The sequence below is a fragment of the Monopterus albus genome, unplaced genomic scaffold, assembly GCF_001952655.1.
Source record: "Monopterus albus unplaced genomic scaffold, M_albus_1.0 scaffold26.1, whole genome shotgun sequence".
NCBI classification, from domain to species: domain Eukaryota; kingdom Metazoa; phylum Chordata; class Actinopteri; order Synbranchiformes; family Synbranchidae; genus Monopterus; species Monopterus albus.
In genome coordinates, this window is record NW_018127906.1 from 750,640 (window position 1) to 764,549 (window position 13,910).

Below are 13,910 nucleotides of genomic sequence, written 5' to 3' on the forward strand. Positions count from 1 at the left end.
ACGTCCGGGTTGATGTTTCTGTGTAGTATAGGGCTAGCCCAACCGAGGGGATATAATGTATAGGCCTGGTGGGCTCAGGTTCTTTCATCTTACATCTGCCTGCGTGCAGTATGGAGGTGCAAGATACTTGAGCGTGTAATGTTAATTTTACCTCTGATCCTTTGAATAAATCAGCACTGTTTTGTGGTTACTTGGACTGCCTCGTCTCTCAGAGTCAGTATGGTAAAAAGTACGGGGTACAACAATAACTAAAGTAAATACTACTGTTTTGTAGGTTATCCATCTATAGAGCTGCCTGAATATATTACAGGCCTCCTTAGTTACAAGTCCTCAATGTACCAGGCCTGCTCACAAGATTGTCTTGTTCTGCAGCCCTTTTTGCCAACACAGAAGTAGGAAAGACGTCCTTCTGTTACTATCCTGCTGCAAAGATGGGATAGTTTGCAGAAAACTACCCTGGCTGTGCTCACTCCTTTACCTCATTTAAACTACTTTTATATATTATTTTACAGCTTAAATGTGATTTGGACACTTTTTTAATATGATTTCATTTACTTTGATTTTGTGTATATATTTTGGTTTTAAATATGTGTCTTGTAATTTTGGATTTTTAATACTGATTTTATTTGAGCCTCCTCTCAAATAAACGGTTGTGTCAGGGATTCCCAATACCACTACCAGCCAGGTTAATTGGCGGACTCTATTACAATGCCAGACGAGTAAAGGTGAAAACAGTCTCTTTATTATGCTCACAGACTGATCACTAAACCCACGTAAACACAAAAACACTCACAGGTCAGGAACACAGTCCAAGGTCAGAACCAGCAAACTCACACAGCCGAGAGATCCGAAGCGAAGGGTCAGAGAGGGAAGTCTGATAGCCAAATACCAGGAGAGCAGTCCAAAACAGAAGGGCAAATCAATATTCGGTGGTCAAAGGCAATCCAAAGTCATAACGGGAAATACATGCACGAGAAGAAACACTGGAAAGTCTGAACATGGGTCTAGAACAATATGGCAGCTGCCTGGTGCGAGTCAGCTGCCTAAATAGGGGTGAAAACAGGTGCAAATAATCAGAAGCAGGTGAAAACAATGCTGATCAAAGTAAAAAGTCCGAAATTGAGGTGAAACAGAAACAGGAAGTAATGTAAAATAAAAGCACGAGAACGGAAACGGGCAGGGCAGAATCATGACAGGTTGATGATGATGATGATTTTATTCGTGTTCATCAATTAAAGATTTTTTGAATTTCTTAAGCATGTTTTTAATTAAAACTATTAATATTTAATTTCTGTGGATCGTGCTGTCAAATCTACTTACTGTGTTTTTATTTTCAGCATAAAATCATTCATGAGATTAAAATCATCTCACTTTGTGTTCTGCAAACACATTCTCACTATGAAGCTGGATAATGTTATAAATAGCATATTCTGGTATAAGAACTGGTTGTTTGTAAGGTACAGTAGGTCAGGTTCCTGTGAGATGATCCCACTGCCACACTGAATGGTCAAACAACATGTAAGACGAATGCTGGGCTTTCCACACAACCTGTCCAACAAAAGAAATTATACATACTTTCTAAGAAACAGTGTTGTTACTGGAGATGGTTTAATGGTGGTTAATATCTGCCATGTCCATGTTGATTTAATAGTTTTTATTTAATATCTTATTTGAAAGAAACACAGCTGAGACGCATCACCTGCTAATTCACTCCCTGGTGTGGTGCACAGCTGAGGCTCATTCCCTAAATTACAAACCTTCCCTACATAATGCGCTGGCAGGCACTCCCTTGTTTCCAGATCATTGATGACATTAACAGTGACATTGACTGTGAGACCAAGTTTTTAATGTTCAATGCGGACAGACAAGTTGGTAAATGGACTGTATTTATATAGTGCATTTTTCCACAGTGTGTTGCACTGGCCAAAGCGCTTTACAGGAGATGATACACTATTCACCCATTCACACACAACGGTGAGAGGCTGCCACACAACGGCACTAGTCAAGCCACCGGGAGCGATTCGGGGTTCAGTGTCTTGCTCAGGGACACTTAGGCACACGGGGAGACCAGAATTCGAACCACCGACTTGCTGGTCAGGAGACGACTGCCCTACCTCATGAGCCACAGCCACCCCAAGTTGGCAATCTTCCCTGCTGTGATTACCTGAGGGCGCTCGCTACTCTGCTTACCTGATGGCAATCCTCTAGTTCCTGTGTCCCTCCTGTGATCCTCCCTGCCGTGATTACCTCCAGCGATCATCCTGGTTCCTGCGGCTCTCCTGTCTACTCACCTGTCCATCCTAGTCCTCTGATCCTCCTGGTTCCTGCTGCTCGCCTGCCTACTTATCTGCCTCACCTCTCATCCAAGAGGCTTCATCAGTTCTGACTGACTGGTGTTGAGCCAGAGATATTTATCCCCCTCGGTGGTGTTTCAGTCCTTTGATGGCCAACAGTGTCCCTTAACGACTGAGTCCTTATAGCCCAGTATCGGTGAGAGTCGTTACCTGTCTTTGAAATCCTCCTGTCGACCAACACCCATTGTCCTGGTGGGCATGTTTGGGCAGAGATCTCAAAACAGGATTGTAGATCGATGACAAGTTGTGTCTTAGTCCACCACCCCTATTTAGTGAGGGGTGTTCTATTTTTTACAAAAATAGCTTCCTTAAATCCTCTCTAAAACCAGCAATGTTCTCTGGAGAGGATCTGGACTTCACTGTCCTCAAAAGAATGTCCTTTCTCCTTCAGGTGGAGGTGGACTGCTGACTCTGGTCCACTGGACTAAAGGAAACTAGAGTTATGAAAAGTAACTAAAGGGAACTAAAGGTATGAGAAGTAACTAAAGCTTATAAAGTAACTAGAGCCTATAAGAATCAAATCTTACACACCCCAATCCAGACCATGAAGTTCAAAGTTCAAAGTGTTTATTTTGTCATATGCACAGAAGCCCAGATGTTTGTCATCAGCTGGGAGACTCTGTTGGATGTAAACTTTTTCAAAACTGAAACAAGACAAACTGTTCTGAAAAAAATGAGGGACAGTTACTCATACCTTACTTTGTGAGGTGTAGTGTGTGTGTGGTGGACTGTTGACCAGAACATCACTGACAGATGTGTAAACTGGTGCTTCTGTCTTCCATTGTTAGGTTTATGATTGCCATGAGAACTACCACCTGGTTCATATCCTCCAGCTTCTCAGAGCTCCCCCTGCGTCTCTGTGAGAAAAAGAACAATCACATTATTTATACGTCAAAATATAAAATAATGGAAAACTGAATACAGAATAGATCAGTGTACCTTATGAGTCTGCTGATGCCCAAAATATAGTGAACAGTAGGCACAGCACATTACATCAGTAAACAAACACTAATATGGCCAAAAAATGTGGACAGTCCTGCCTACATACATCAGTGCATGCTGGTGTCTGGATTGTACGAAAGCAAATCCCTGCAGCCATATTCATGTGATCCCAAAACAGCACTCAGATAACATGTTCAGGTATCCTCATACTTTTGGACTGGACATCTGCATCTGTTCTTCTTCTGCAGCTGATGGTGGTCTGAGTTATGTGTCTTCTGAGATGTTTGCTGTCCTGGATCTGAGTACATGACCCAGCTGCATGTAGTTGGAAGATGTGCAGAGAACAGCTTCTTGTGAGGTCTGAGGGGGTCAGTGTTTCCATGTCCTGTGTTTGTTACTCCACCTGCTGCTGGATGAATGGAACTACACACAAAGCCCGACAGTATGCTTCATCTGTGGTTTATTAGCAGGCATCACTACAGCTCATGACATAACAATGTACATCAATCAGTTCCTTTCAAGCAAATGTCAGTGTGCTAGAGTTGGTGTGTGTATTTCAGGGTGTGTATCTGTTGTCTCCAGTGTGAGTTCCAGCTCTGCACTTCACTCAGTTGTCTTCGTTTGTCGGCCTCTGAACGTGACAACTCCGCCCTGAACAGCTGCTCGAACCTCTGACACACACACACACACACACACACACACATACAGACGTTAAGTGGATACATAATTCTTTCTTTGTGTAAATGTGTGTGCTTGCGTACCTTCACAGCAGCATCTCTCTGCTCGATCACAGCCAGATGTCCTGGGGTGCACCTGGCTGTGGTGACAGATGCTGTTGTTGCCATGGTAACAGGGGATGGTGGGTCAGCAGTGTTGACAATGGGCGGCGACAGGTACGGTATACCAGACCAAATCCTGCCACACACACAGAGTTGTTTACATGTCACAACACCAGTCGCTCGTTCTTCATTCATTCATAATAGCAGTAGCACAGCCGTCACTTGTTACAGAGAGTAAAATTTAGGCTGGAGGCCCCTGTTAAAATGTAATATACCCATTACTTTACATGAAGCACCACACTGTACAACTTATTATGTAGCCCACAGGTTATTGGACGTGAAAGTACAAGCACAATGGCTACAGCTATGCCCACTAAGTAGTGCTAGCTAGCTGGCACCATTGACTGGCTGATGCTGAGATAGTGTAGTATGCATTGCTTCCACACTACAAAGTTATGTAGGTCAACCGGGCACTACTCATGTAGTTTTCTGCAATACTAAGAATTCAGAGGTACTACTTGTCTTGCATACACATCTTAGCCTACTATGAAGTAAGCAATTTTGGAGGTAACCAAAGCCTGCATCCAGCCAAGTGCACATCCAAAAACTAAAAGTGTTCTTGCGCCACCCATTTTATCAAGGATGCTTTGGGAGCTGACTTGTGTGGACATGGAGCACACAAGTATCCCAAAATGCACTGTGTGCCAGCTATCGGAGTTTGAGGTACATAGCTTTTATAATTTCAGTCCTAGGACTGGTAAATGCTGCTTTATAAAGTTTTGATAGTTTTTCAGGCAAGAAAGTCACTGTTACGGATACTGTGCTGTAGCACACGTGAACAGTTACAAGTATCCTGTAATACAGGAAAGAAATGATGAGACAGGGAGACGTGTTTCCTCTTTTCGGTGTTCTCCGCCATTATTTATTCACAAACATCAGCAGTTCACTGAACACGGTGCATTGTCCCTTTTTTCCAGTATCATAACTACTGTACCTTAGCGGTATCTTTATACAGGTTTCTTGGCTTTACATGGCCACACAAGTCAATACAAACAGTACAACTTCATGTCACTAGTTAGTCCAAAACTGTTTCTCTAAGGTTAACTTCGAATATAGTTTGACTATAATTGCACTCTCAATGCACTAACATAAATTTACTATCTAGCAAGCCTTGGACTTATAAGCAATTGTGTCAGTAACCAAATCACTGGAAAAAACACCTTCTAGCAAGTTAACAGAACAGACTAAACAAGGCGCCAGATGACCTGTGAACTTAAGAGGAGACGTGTGCCCCACTTAGTATCTTGTAGCTAGCATGTTGCTTAAGAGAATGATCAAGTGTACCACCGCCATTACTACTGCTCTCGGTGGGCATTAGCTTACTTTCCACGAATACACAGAACCATATTTCCCTAGTTTCACTCTACCACTCACCCTTGAATCATAACTCAACATTTGCTTATTGACTCTAGCAGTTTTGTGGGGTGTGAATGGGATGGAGAGGAATCGACAGGTAGGTCATTCACCAGTAACAAAAGGTTGCGGTGTAGTGTCCTGGTTTTCTGCTGGTTTCCAGTCTCGGGACGGACTATGTACATGGGACTCTCAGCAAGTTGCTCTTTGACTATATAAATATTTTTCTCCCAGATCTTAGCTTGCCTGGTCCTCCACGCTCACTCAGGTTCCTTACAAGGACCCTGTCTCCGGGTTGTAACACAACTCCTTTTGCTTTCTTGTCATATGTTACTTTCCCCCTTGCACTGGATTTTTGACTATTTTCATTGGGAATCCGGTAAGCTGCTGACATTTTTTCAGCCCACTTTTCTGCATATCCCCTAGGAGAATATGATCCTTGCTCCCCATGTAGCCCGAATAACAAGTCCACCCTGAGACGTGGATGATGGCCATAGAGAAGGAAAAAAGGTGAATAACCAGTGGCTTCATGGTGTGTACAGTTGTATGCGTGGAGAACATGTGGGAGGTGATCCTTCAACTGCTGCTTTTCACTTTCAGTTACTGTTCTCAGCATTTGGAGTATAGTGCGGTTCAGACGCTCAGCTGGGTTTCCTTGTGGGTGGTAGGGTGATGTTCTTGAGTGGCTGACCCCAGACAGCTGCTGCAATGTTCAAAACAGTTCATTCTCAAATTCGCGACCCTGATCGTGATGTAGTTTTGATGGGTATCCAAATTGGGGTATGAAATCACTGAAGATCTGCTCCGCTGCTATTTTCCCACTTTTGTTCTTTGTTGGATATGCCTGGGCAAACCTGGTGAAGTGATGAATTACTACAAGGATGTACTCATATCCTCCACGACTGGCTTCCAAATGTAAATAATCAATACACACAAGCTCTAGGGGTGAGTTAGATGTAATGCTGACCATAGGGGCCCAGGTGTGTGTGGATGGCTTCTTTAACTTAATACATGGGCACTTCCTGGTGACATAATCTTCAATCTCTTTAGCCATAAAGGGCCAGTAAAATCTCTCCCTGGCAAGGTGAAACACTCGTTCTGTTCCCACATGGCCCATCTCATTATGACGATATCTCAGGGCTAGTGACCTGTACTTTGATGGGAGAACCAGCTGTTTCCGATTGTTATCAAGGTATAATTTACTCCACTCATAAGACAGCTTCCAGGTGGCCCCAGTCATTATGCTGCATCTTTCATCTGTTAACTTTTTGTCTGACTCCTTTAACTCAACTATCATGCCTATGGCTTGATCCTCTCTCTGTGCTCTCACCAGTTCATGGTGGCTGATGGCTGGCAGGTGGGAGGGAAGCTGTTGATCAAAGTCTGAGGAAGAAACGTTGAGTACTGCAACCCAAGTACATTTTTTCTTTCTGCTGCCTGACTCCCATCCCATATAGCATGCATGACTTCATCTGAGAACTCCCTTATACAGGCTGCTTCATACTGCTCCATATCCAAAGGGAGATGTGACAGTGTGTCTGCATCCATATTTGACTTTCCCGGCCTGTACCTGATGTCAAATTGAAAATCTGGGAGCTCCCCCACCCACTGGTGTCCTGTAGCATTGAGCTTCGCAGTACTCATAACATAGGTCCACGGATTGTTGTCAGTGTACACAGTAAAATGAGGAGCATAATACAGGTAGTCTCGAAATTTTTCACACACAGCCCATTTCAATGTGAGGAACTCTAGTTTCCCACTATGTAGATGGTAGTTGCGCTTGGCTGGTGTCAACGTTCTTGAACCATATCCAATAACTCTCAGTTTGCCACTCTGACGCTGACGCTGTGAATGGTAGGCTGAAGTCAGGGTAAGCCAGGACAGGAGGGTTTGTTAAAAGAGTGACCAGTTGTTCAAGGGCTTTCTGGTGTTCAGTAGCCCAAATGACAGGTTCCCGAGAAGATAACTGTGAGCGCTTAGTATTTCTCCCCTGTTAGTGTCAAATTTCTCCCTGCCCTGGTTTGAAGTAGCTCATAGATTGGTTTTGCTATCCGGGAGAAGTCCTGGATGTAGGATCGGTAATAACCCAGAAATCCTGTCAGTTTCCTTACATCACCAACTGTCTGTGGTGCTTTACTTGTCAGGGTTTGTACAGCTTCGATGTCATGCGGGTCCACTTTGACTCCCTCTGTCGACACAATGCGACCCACATACCTGACTTCTCGTCTGAAGAGTTCACATTTCTCAGGTCTCAGTTTTACTCCATGGCACTGTAGGGCCTGGAGAACTTTGCGATGATTCTCAACATGCTCGTCAAATGTTTTTGCATAGCATATCACATCGTTGAGATAAGGAATGCAGCATTCATCTCTGAGGGAGCCTAGCATCTCCTCCATGCTCCATTGAAATGCTGCCGGGGCATTTGAGAGTCCAAATGGAATACGCACCCATTCGTAAAGACCCCAGGGAGTAATGAAGGTGGTGAAGTGCTGGGACCCCTTGGCGATGAAGCCCTGATGGTAAGCTTTGCCCTGGTCCAGGATACTAAACCAGGTGTAACCCTCCCGTCAGGTCTTGTACCCTGGGTAATCCGTGTCGATCTGGAACAGTCTTCTTATTCAGGAGACGGTAGTCAATGCATAGCCGCAGGCTGCCATCTTTCTTTCTGACACAGACAACTGGGGCAGCATATGATGACTTAGACTTAACTATCCAGCCCTTCCCCAACAGTTCCTGCATGTACTCTTTCACCTCTTTGAACAGTGGCTTTGGTACTGATGAGTAAGTTCTCTGTACAGGGATTTCCTCCATAACAGTGATAGACATCTGTAAGGTTGGTATGCATCCGATGTCACTACTGTCGCGTGCAAAAGCCTCAGCTTCTTCACAAAAAATTTTGTTAACTTTTGTCCTCTGTTCATTGTTAAGATGGCTAAGGTCGACAGGGGGGTGCCATGAAGTTGGGCTAGTTTCAGCAGGCACTGTAGCAACACTGTTGATGGCTATTTTAGGTTCAGGGGCTTCAGAAGAATCTGTCATTAGCACTTTATCAACATAATGAAGGCTGCCCAAGGCTGTCTTTCTTGGGAGTGTAATTGCGTGTTTTGTGTTTTTCCCCACCGGGACCACCACATATGGCCTTTTTGCATTTTGTACCTCCAGCAACCCTTCACCAGCATCCAGTTCTGCCAGTTGTACATTGTTGTCCTCAGGCTCGAACAGGAGGACTGGGTCTGACAAACTCATATTGGGTGGGATTTGGCACTTAACCCATGCCAATTGACCTGCTGGCACAACAGTGTCATGGTTACCTGTCCGTAGATGTCCCCACGGTGCAAGGGGTTTGTCTGTTTGAATGAAGTTCAACAGGAGCTCTGCCTTCTCCACTGGGAACAATATGGCATTGCAGAGTAAGTTGGTCAGGGTTGGTGTCAACTTTTCAGGCTGTTCTCTGATCACCTCTTCCAGCACATTAAACCCCAGCAACGGGCTCTCTAGAGGGAGGCTACTAACAAGGAAAGGCACAGTAATTGACAAGCTAGGATCCTCATTTCCCATCAAGTTGACTATTACTGTGACCCAACCACCAAATGGGAGAATATCCCAGTTCACAGCATAGATTTTTACCTCCTCATCATCATCAGTGAGTTCACTAAGTGGTCTAACTTGTGTCTGGCAAGTACTTGTTTTTCCAATCTCTGTCAATCACGCTAACTTGGGCTCTTGTATCTAGCAATGCACTAACTGCTAAACCATTGAGGTTACACCAAGTGAAGGCTTTTCTTCCTATAAGCTTTGCCAGATGCTCACTTTTGCTGCTAGGTAAGTTAAGGGAGGATACACTGGATGTCTTAATCGACTGTTCCTGTTCGGAGTTTTCAGAGGCTTTTTTTTCTTTTTGAGTATTAGAGCCTTTTACTCCTTTTTCCTCAGACTCACCAGGTTGGCATGTGTGGCTGCGGGACAGAGATTGCATCCCAGTCACTGTCTGTCCCCTGACAGAGACCAGCGCCAGTTTGCCTGGCGTGTGGGTTTCTTCAAACAGCCCACTGCTCTGTGGCCTTCCTCACCACAGTGGAAACAATGAGAACACCCTGGGTGACCCTGGTTAACACACCTATCACAGCCATATATTTTCCCTCTCTGATCTGCTTTACCTTTCCAAGCATGGCTATCTGGGTCTGGCTTTTGTGTCTGTATTGACTGCTTCATAAGTTCAACCATGCTCATGAGTTTTTCGACTTTTTTCTGTTAAATGTTGGACTGTGTCTGTCTTAGATTTCTTTGGTAGACTTTTCTTTTCACTTGGGTACTGAGCAGCATTAACCTTAAGCTGGGCACTGTGCACATTCATGTGTCTCGGGCAAGTGACTGGACCCAGCCGCCGCTGCCTCTCGCTTTCATCACTCATTATTTTCTTCATTTGTTTGAGAATGGCTTCATCAGTTACATTATTGTCCCCATGCAATGGCTTGAGTTCTCTGGGAATGTCGTCATGCTTATGCCCTAAGCCTTGATATACAGTGTGAAGGAAAACATCTTGGACTGTACTTGCACTGTACTTCACATCTGCATCAATGTGCTTTGAAGCCAACAAGATCTTTTATTTAAGTACTTGTTCTCTTGTTCAACACTAACCTGTAATACAGGAAAGAAATGATGAGACAGGGAGACGTGTTTCCTCTTTTCGGTGTTCTCTGCCATTATGAGGAAATAGCGGTGCGAGCACTCCCGTCTACAGTCCCTGGAGTAAACCACAAACTCACACTGCCACCTACTGTCCAAAATGGTGCAACTACAGATACAATATATTGGCATTTCAATGGTACCAAACATCTCTTCAAGGGAAGATAGAACAACTGTTACATGTTTTATATCAAAGTAAAATACATATTCATACAAATGTGGGCACACATTGGTGGGCATCACATCACCACTGAAGACGTGGTCAGTTTATCAAGTAATGCTAATTTGGAAATTTGCTCCAAAGTCTTCAAAGATGCCAGTTTCTGCTAACAGACAAAAGCTAGCTATAATTAGCAGGCAGCTACATCTCATTCAGAGCACAGCAGTCTGCCAGCAGGGACGCCGGTGCTCCAACTGCACAGTGAAAGTACTGCAAACTCCCCTTCTCCAGAGATTGTACTTAAAGAGCCCTTGGCTGCTCATTTTGCTTGTTTCCAGCCACTTAATGTTTAATCCTGGCTACCACTAGATTAGCTTGGCACCCCTCATTACTCAAAATAGTCTAATTTTTCCAGAATGATAAAACCAGAGAGCCTCTTCCTAAAAACGAGGAAACAGTTTGGGAACGCGCACAACTCCTGTTGCTGGTGTTGTGTCACAAGTGGACAGCACAACAAACTGCAACAACATTAATTAACTTGTGAATGTCTCCTCCATAGATAGGTAAATAATGGTATATGTACCAAAAAGATGTGTAACACTCTAAACAAAGAGGGTAACTGAGAAACCCCATGTTTTAACTGACATAATGCAGACATAGTAACTTCGCCAGCCTTACAACAATTCTCTCAAATGTTACAGAAACAAGGCATTAATAGACACACAACCTGTGTTTGTTAAACTAACCATTAAGTCCCACCGAGTAGTGGAAACATCACTCCCTTTCAAGTAGCTCCAAGGTTGGTAAATACAACCGATGGTCACTGCGTCTTACACGACCACATACAGTCCCAAAGCAGTGAAATTAGTTCCAACAGGTAGCGTAGCAATGACAATAACATCATGGGTCGTTAATCCGCTGGTTAACCAGCAACACATCACATGCTGCAGACACACTGGCCTCAAGCAGTCAGGACAAACAGGTACTGTGCTCCAGGGGAATCCAGCATTTTACTAGGTCAGGTAAAACAGCGAGTCCCTGTACAGGAACATTCCCGCACATGCAGTAACCTCAGGCCCTGTATCGTTCTCCATATCCTCTGGTCACAGTGCAGCAGCAGGAGGAAAATATATCCACAAATCAGGGCACAGTTGAAAAATTCAGCTTTTACAATGGCACCGTGGATGTTGTTGTTTTTTTTAATAAGCTTTACTGAAAACATACTGTACATAACAAAAAAGGCAAAAACATTTTGCGAATATGATGAGGGCACTGATGGATGTCAGGCAAGTTCACATGAATGTGCCTGGATTTATGACCATTCAAGGAAATCCTTAAACTATCGCATAATACTTAATTTTGTTAGAAAAAAGTCTCATGAACAAGAGTCTGAGAGACGTGTATAAACCATGTTACTTCCGCATAAATATACCAGAACATACATACACGTCATTTTTTGAGCTTTAGGTCACGTCTAAGATGATAATTCACTGTTGTAACATTGTAGATAAACCAAAAAACAAGGAAAAGCACCGTGGGCTCTTTAAAGATCCAACTTACCAGGTGCAAATTCCCAAGTACAGGAATCCGAACTTGGTGTACTAGGTATTGAAAACACCCCTGAACTGTGGGGGTCAATCAGCAGGTCACAGGTCAGATGTTACCTGTTTTCCATGCAGGGTCTTGGTTCAGCTCCTGTGTCCATGGTAACGGCACTATCTTCTTCATACTTTTCTACAGAAACACAGAAACCATGAGAACATCCCAAATGAAAGGATTTCAAAGGTCAAAACAGGGTCAAACTTTTATATTAGGTGTTGTGTTCAGGAGTCCTGCTGATTCAGTGCTATGACCTGCAAGGTGAGGGACTGACGGAGTCCGTCAAACGATCAGTGGACTAGTTTTGGAGAACTGGCCTTAGACTTGGAGCCGATGACTTTCTTTTAAAGTATTTCTGGAGCATTTTTAAGAATTTATTACAGGACAGTGCAGAGAATTTCTTTCTCCTCATTTCAGCTAATTTACACAGGAACTGTGTTTGGACACACAGTGGCTCTCATCACACAGAAGAAATATCAAATGAACAACTCCACACAGACTCTGAGCCTCTTTGTTTCCCTTTAAGTTTAATTCACATAGGTCTCCTGTTATTTATCTGCTGCCAACTTTCTATGGCCATCTGTAAAGCCTAGGGATGTCCCAGTCCAGTTCTTTGGTCCTGACACCAAACTGAATTCCTTTAATATTAAGTATTTGCCAAAATCGATACTTATATTTAGCTACAGTGAATGTCCCTTAACTATCTAGTGAAATTGAAACTGAAATTAATATGGCACACTGTTATTTTTTATCGATGTGAATAAAAGAATAAGTGGGAGCAGGACAACACACACTCAGAACTACAGAGTCATCACAGGGCAGATACTAACTACTACTTCATATCCAAATGTGAACACTCTTGCCCCTTTTCAACAAACACAAACCATGTGCTAATTCTGAGCTGGCGCCAGTCTGGAGCTGGTTCCACATTGCTTTGTTTCCACTATGGGAACCCAGCCAGTGGTACATCCCATACGTCCCTTAACCATCATCGAGCGTAGCCAAAGCAGTATTTTCTGTCTGTCGGTCTCTGTTTAGAGGAGGGAGGGGCTGCTCCCCCCACAGGCAGTCAGCGGTGTGTTTACACACGGTGCTTGTAAAGCTAACGCTTGAGGTGTGAAGACATGGGCATTTAATCAATCACTGGTGACTGCTCTACGTGCATGGACCCCCTCCTCCCTCGCTTTCTGGTACTACTTTGGTGCAGCAGGGGTTTCTGGTGCAGGTAAGGTTACCACCTGAACAGGCTGGCTAAGGTCAAAAGTTACAGGTGAAAATTTACCTGCAGTTGTGAGCAGGTTGTCCAGGTGATGAAGCAGCTTCTCTGTCAGGGACGCCAGTGATGTCACAAACTCTGCCCCCCTGACTCGCACACTATCCTGAACACACACACACACACACACACACACACACACACACAGAGTCAGACAGATGAAGCAGGTCTGACAGATACTGTTGCTACCTGGGCTACATCCCAGTTCTCTTATTTACTTTAGGTCCTAGCTGGACCTGGAAGCAATTTTAGTACGCCATCTTGGGATGGCTCAAAGCTCTTCCTCCTGTACTGAGGAGCAAAGAGGCTACTGGAGGAGTCATGAGCAAGGACACATGAGAGTATCCTTATTGGAAGTCCTTTTGGACTGACATACCCCTTCATCAGAAATCAGCTGGTGATAGGATGCTTCAGATGAAGGATCAGAGGAAAGGAGGTCTCATGTCTCTAAGAGTGCGTTTCCTCAGTTCCTCTCTCCTGGCATTTTTTCCCTTCTTACATCGGTACAACTTACAGCGTTTTCATATTTGGCACGATAGCTTCATACCATGCCCGGGCACAATTGCTCCACCCTCCTCTGCAGGTCTGCTTTCACATTAGCAACTTGTGCACAGTCATGGCCAAAAATATTGGTATCCCTGCATTTCTGTCAGATAAGGCACCACTTCTCCCAGAAAACTGTTGCAATCACAGATTCTGTGGTT

The 13,910-nt window shown here is 44.1% G+C and overlaps 1 protein-coding gene across 4 annotated transcripts in view; it reads right to left on the reverse strand.

The window, feature by feature from the left end:
- Positions 1 to 3,574: 3,574 nt before the first annotated feature.
- Positions 3,575 to 13,910, reverse strand: part of ccdc180 (coiled-coil domain containing 180) — a 58,680-nt gene continuing 48,344 nt past the window's right edge. For all 4 annotated transcript variants that reach the window (XM_020595160.1, XM_020595161.1, XM_020595159.1 and 1 more), the window contains 4 exons: positions 13,216 to 13,312; positions 11,999 to 12,068; positions 4,058 to 4,211; positions 3,575 to 3,967 (listed from right to left, as the gene is read on the reverse strand). In XM_020595160.1, coding sequence (XP_020450816.1) covers positions 3,833 to 3,967; positions 4,058 to 4,211; positions 11,999 to 12,068; positions 13,216 to 13,312 — 456 coding nt within the window. In that variant the 3' untranslated portion in view covers positions 3,575 to 3,832. The remainder of the gene's footprint in view (positions 3,968 to 4,057; positions 4,212 to 11,998; positions 12,069 to 13,215; positions 13,313 to 13,910) is intronic.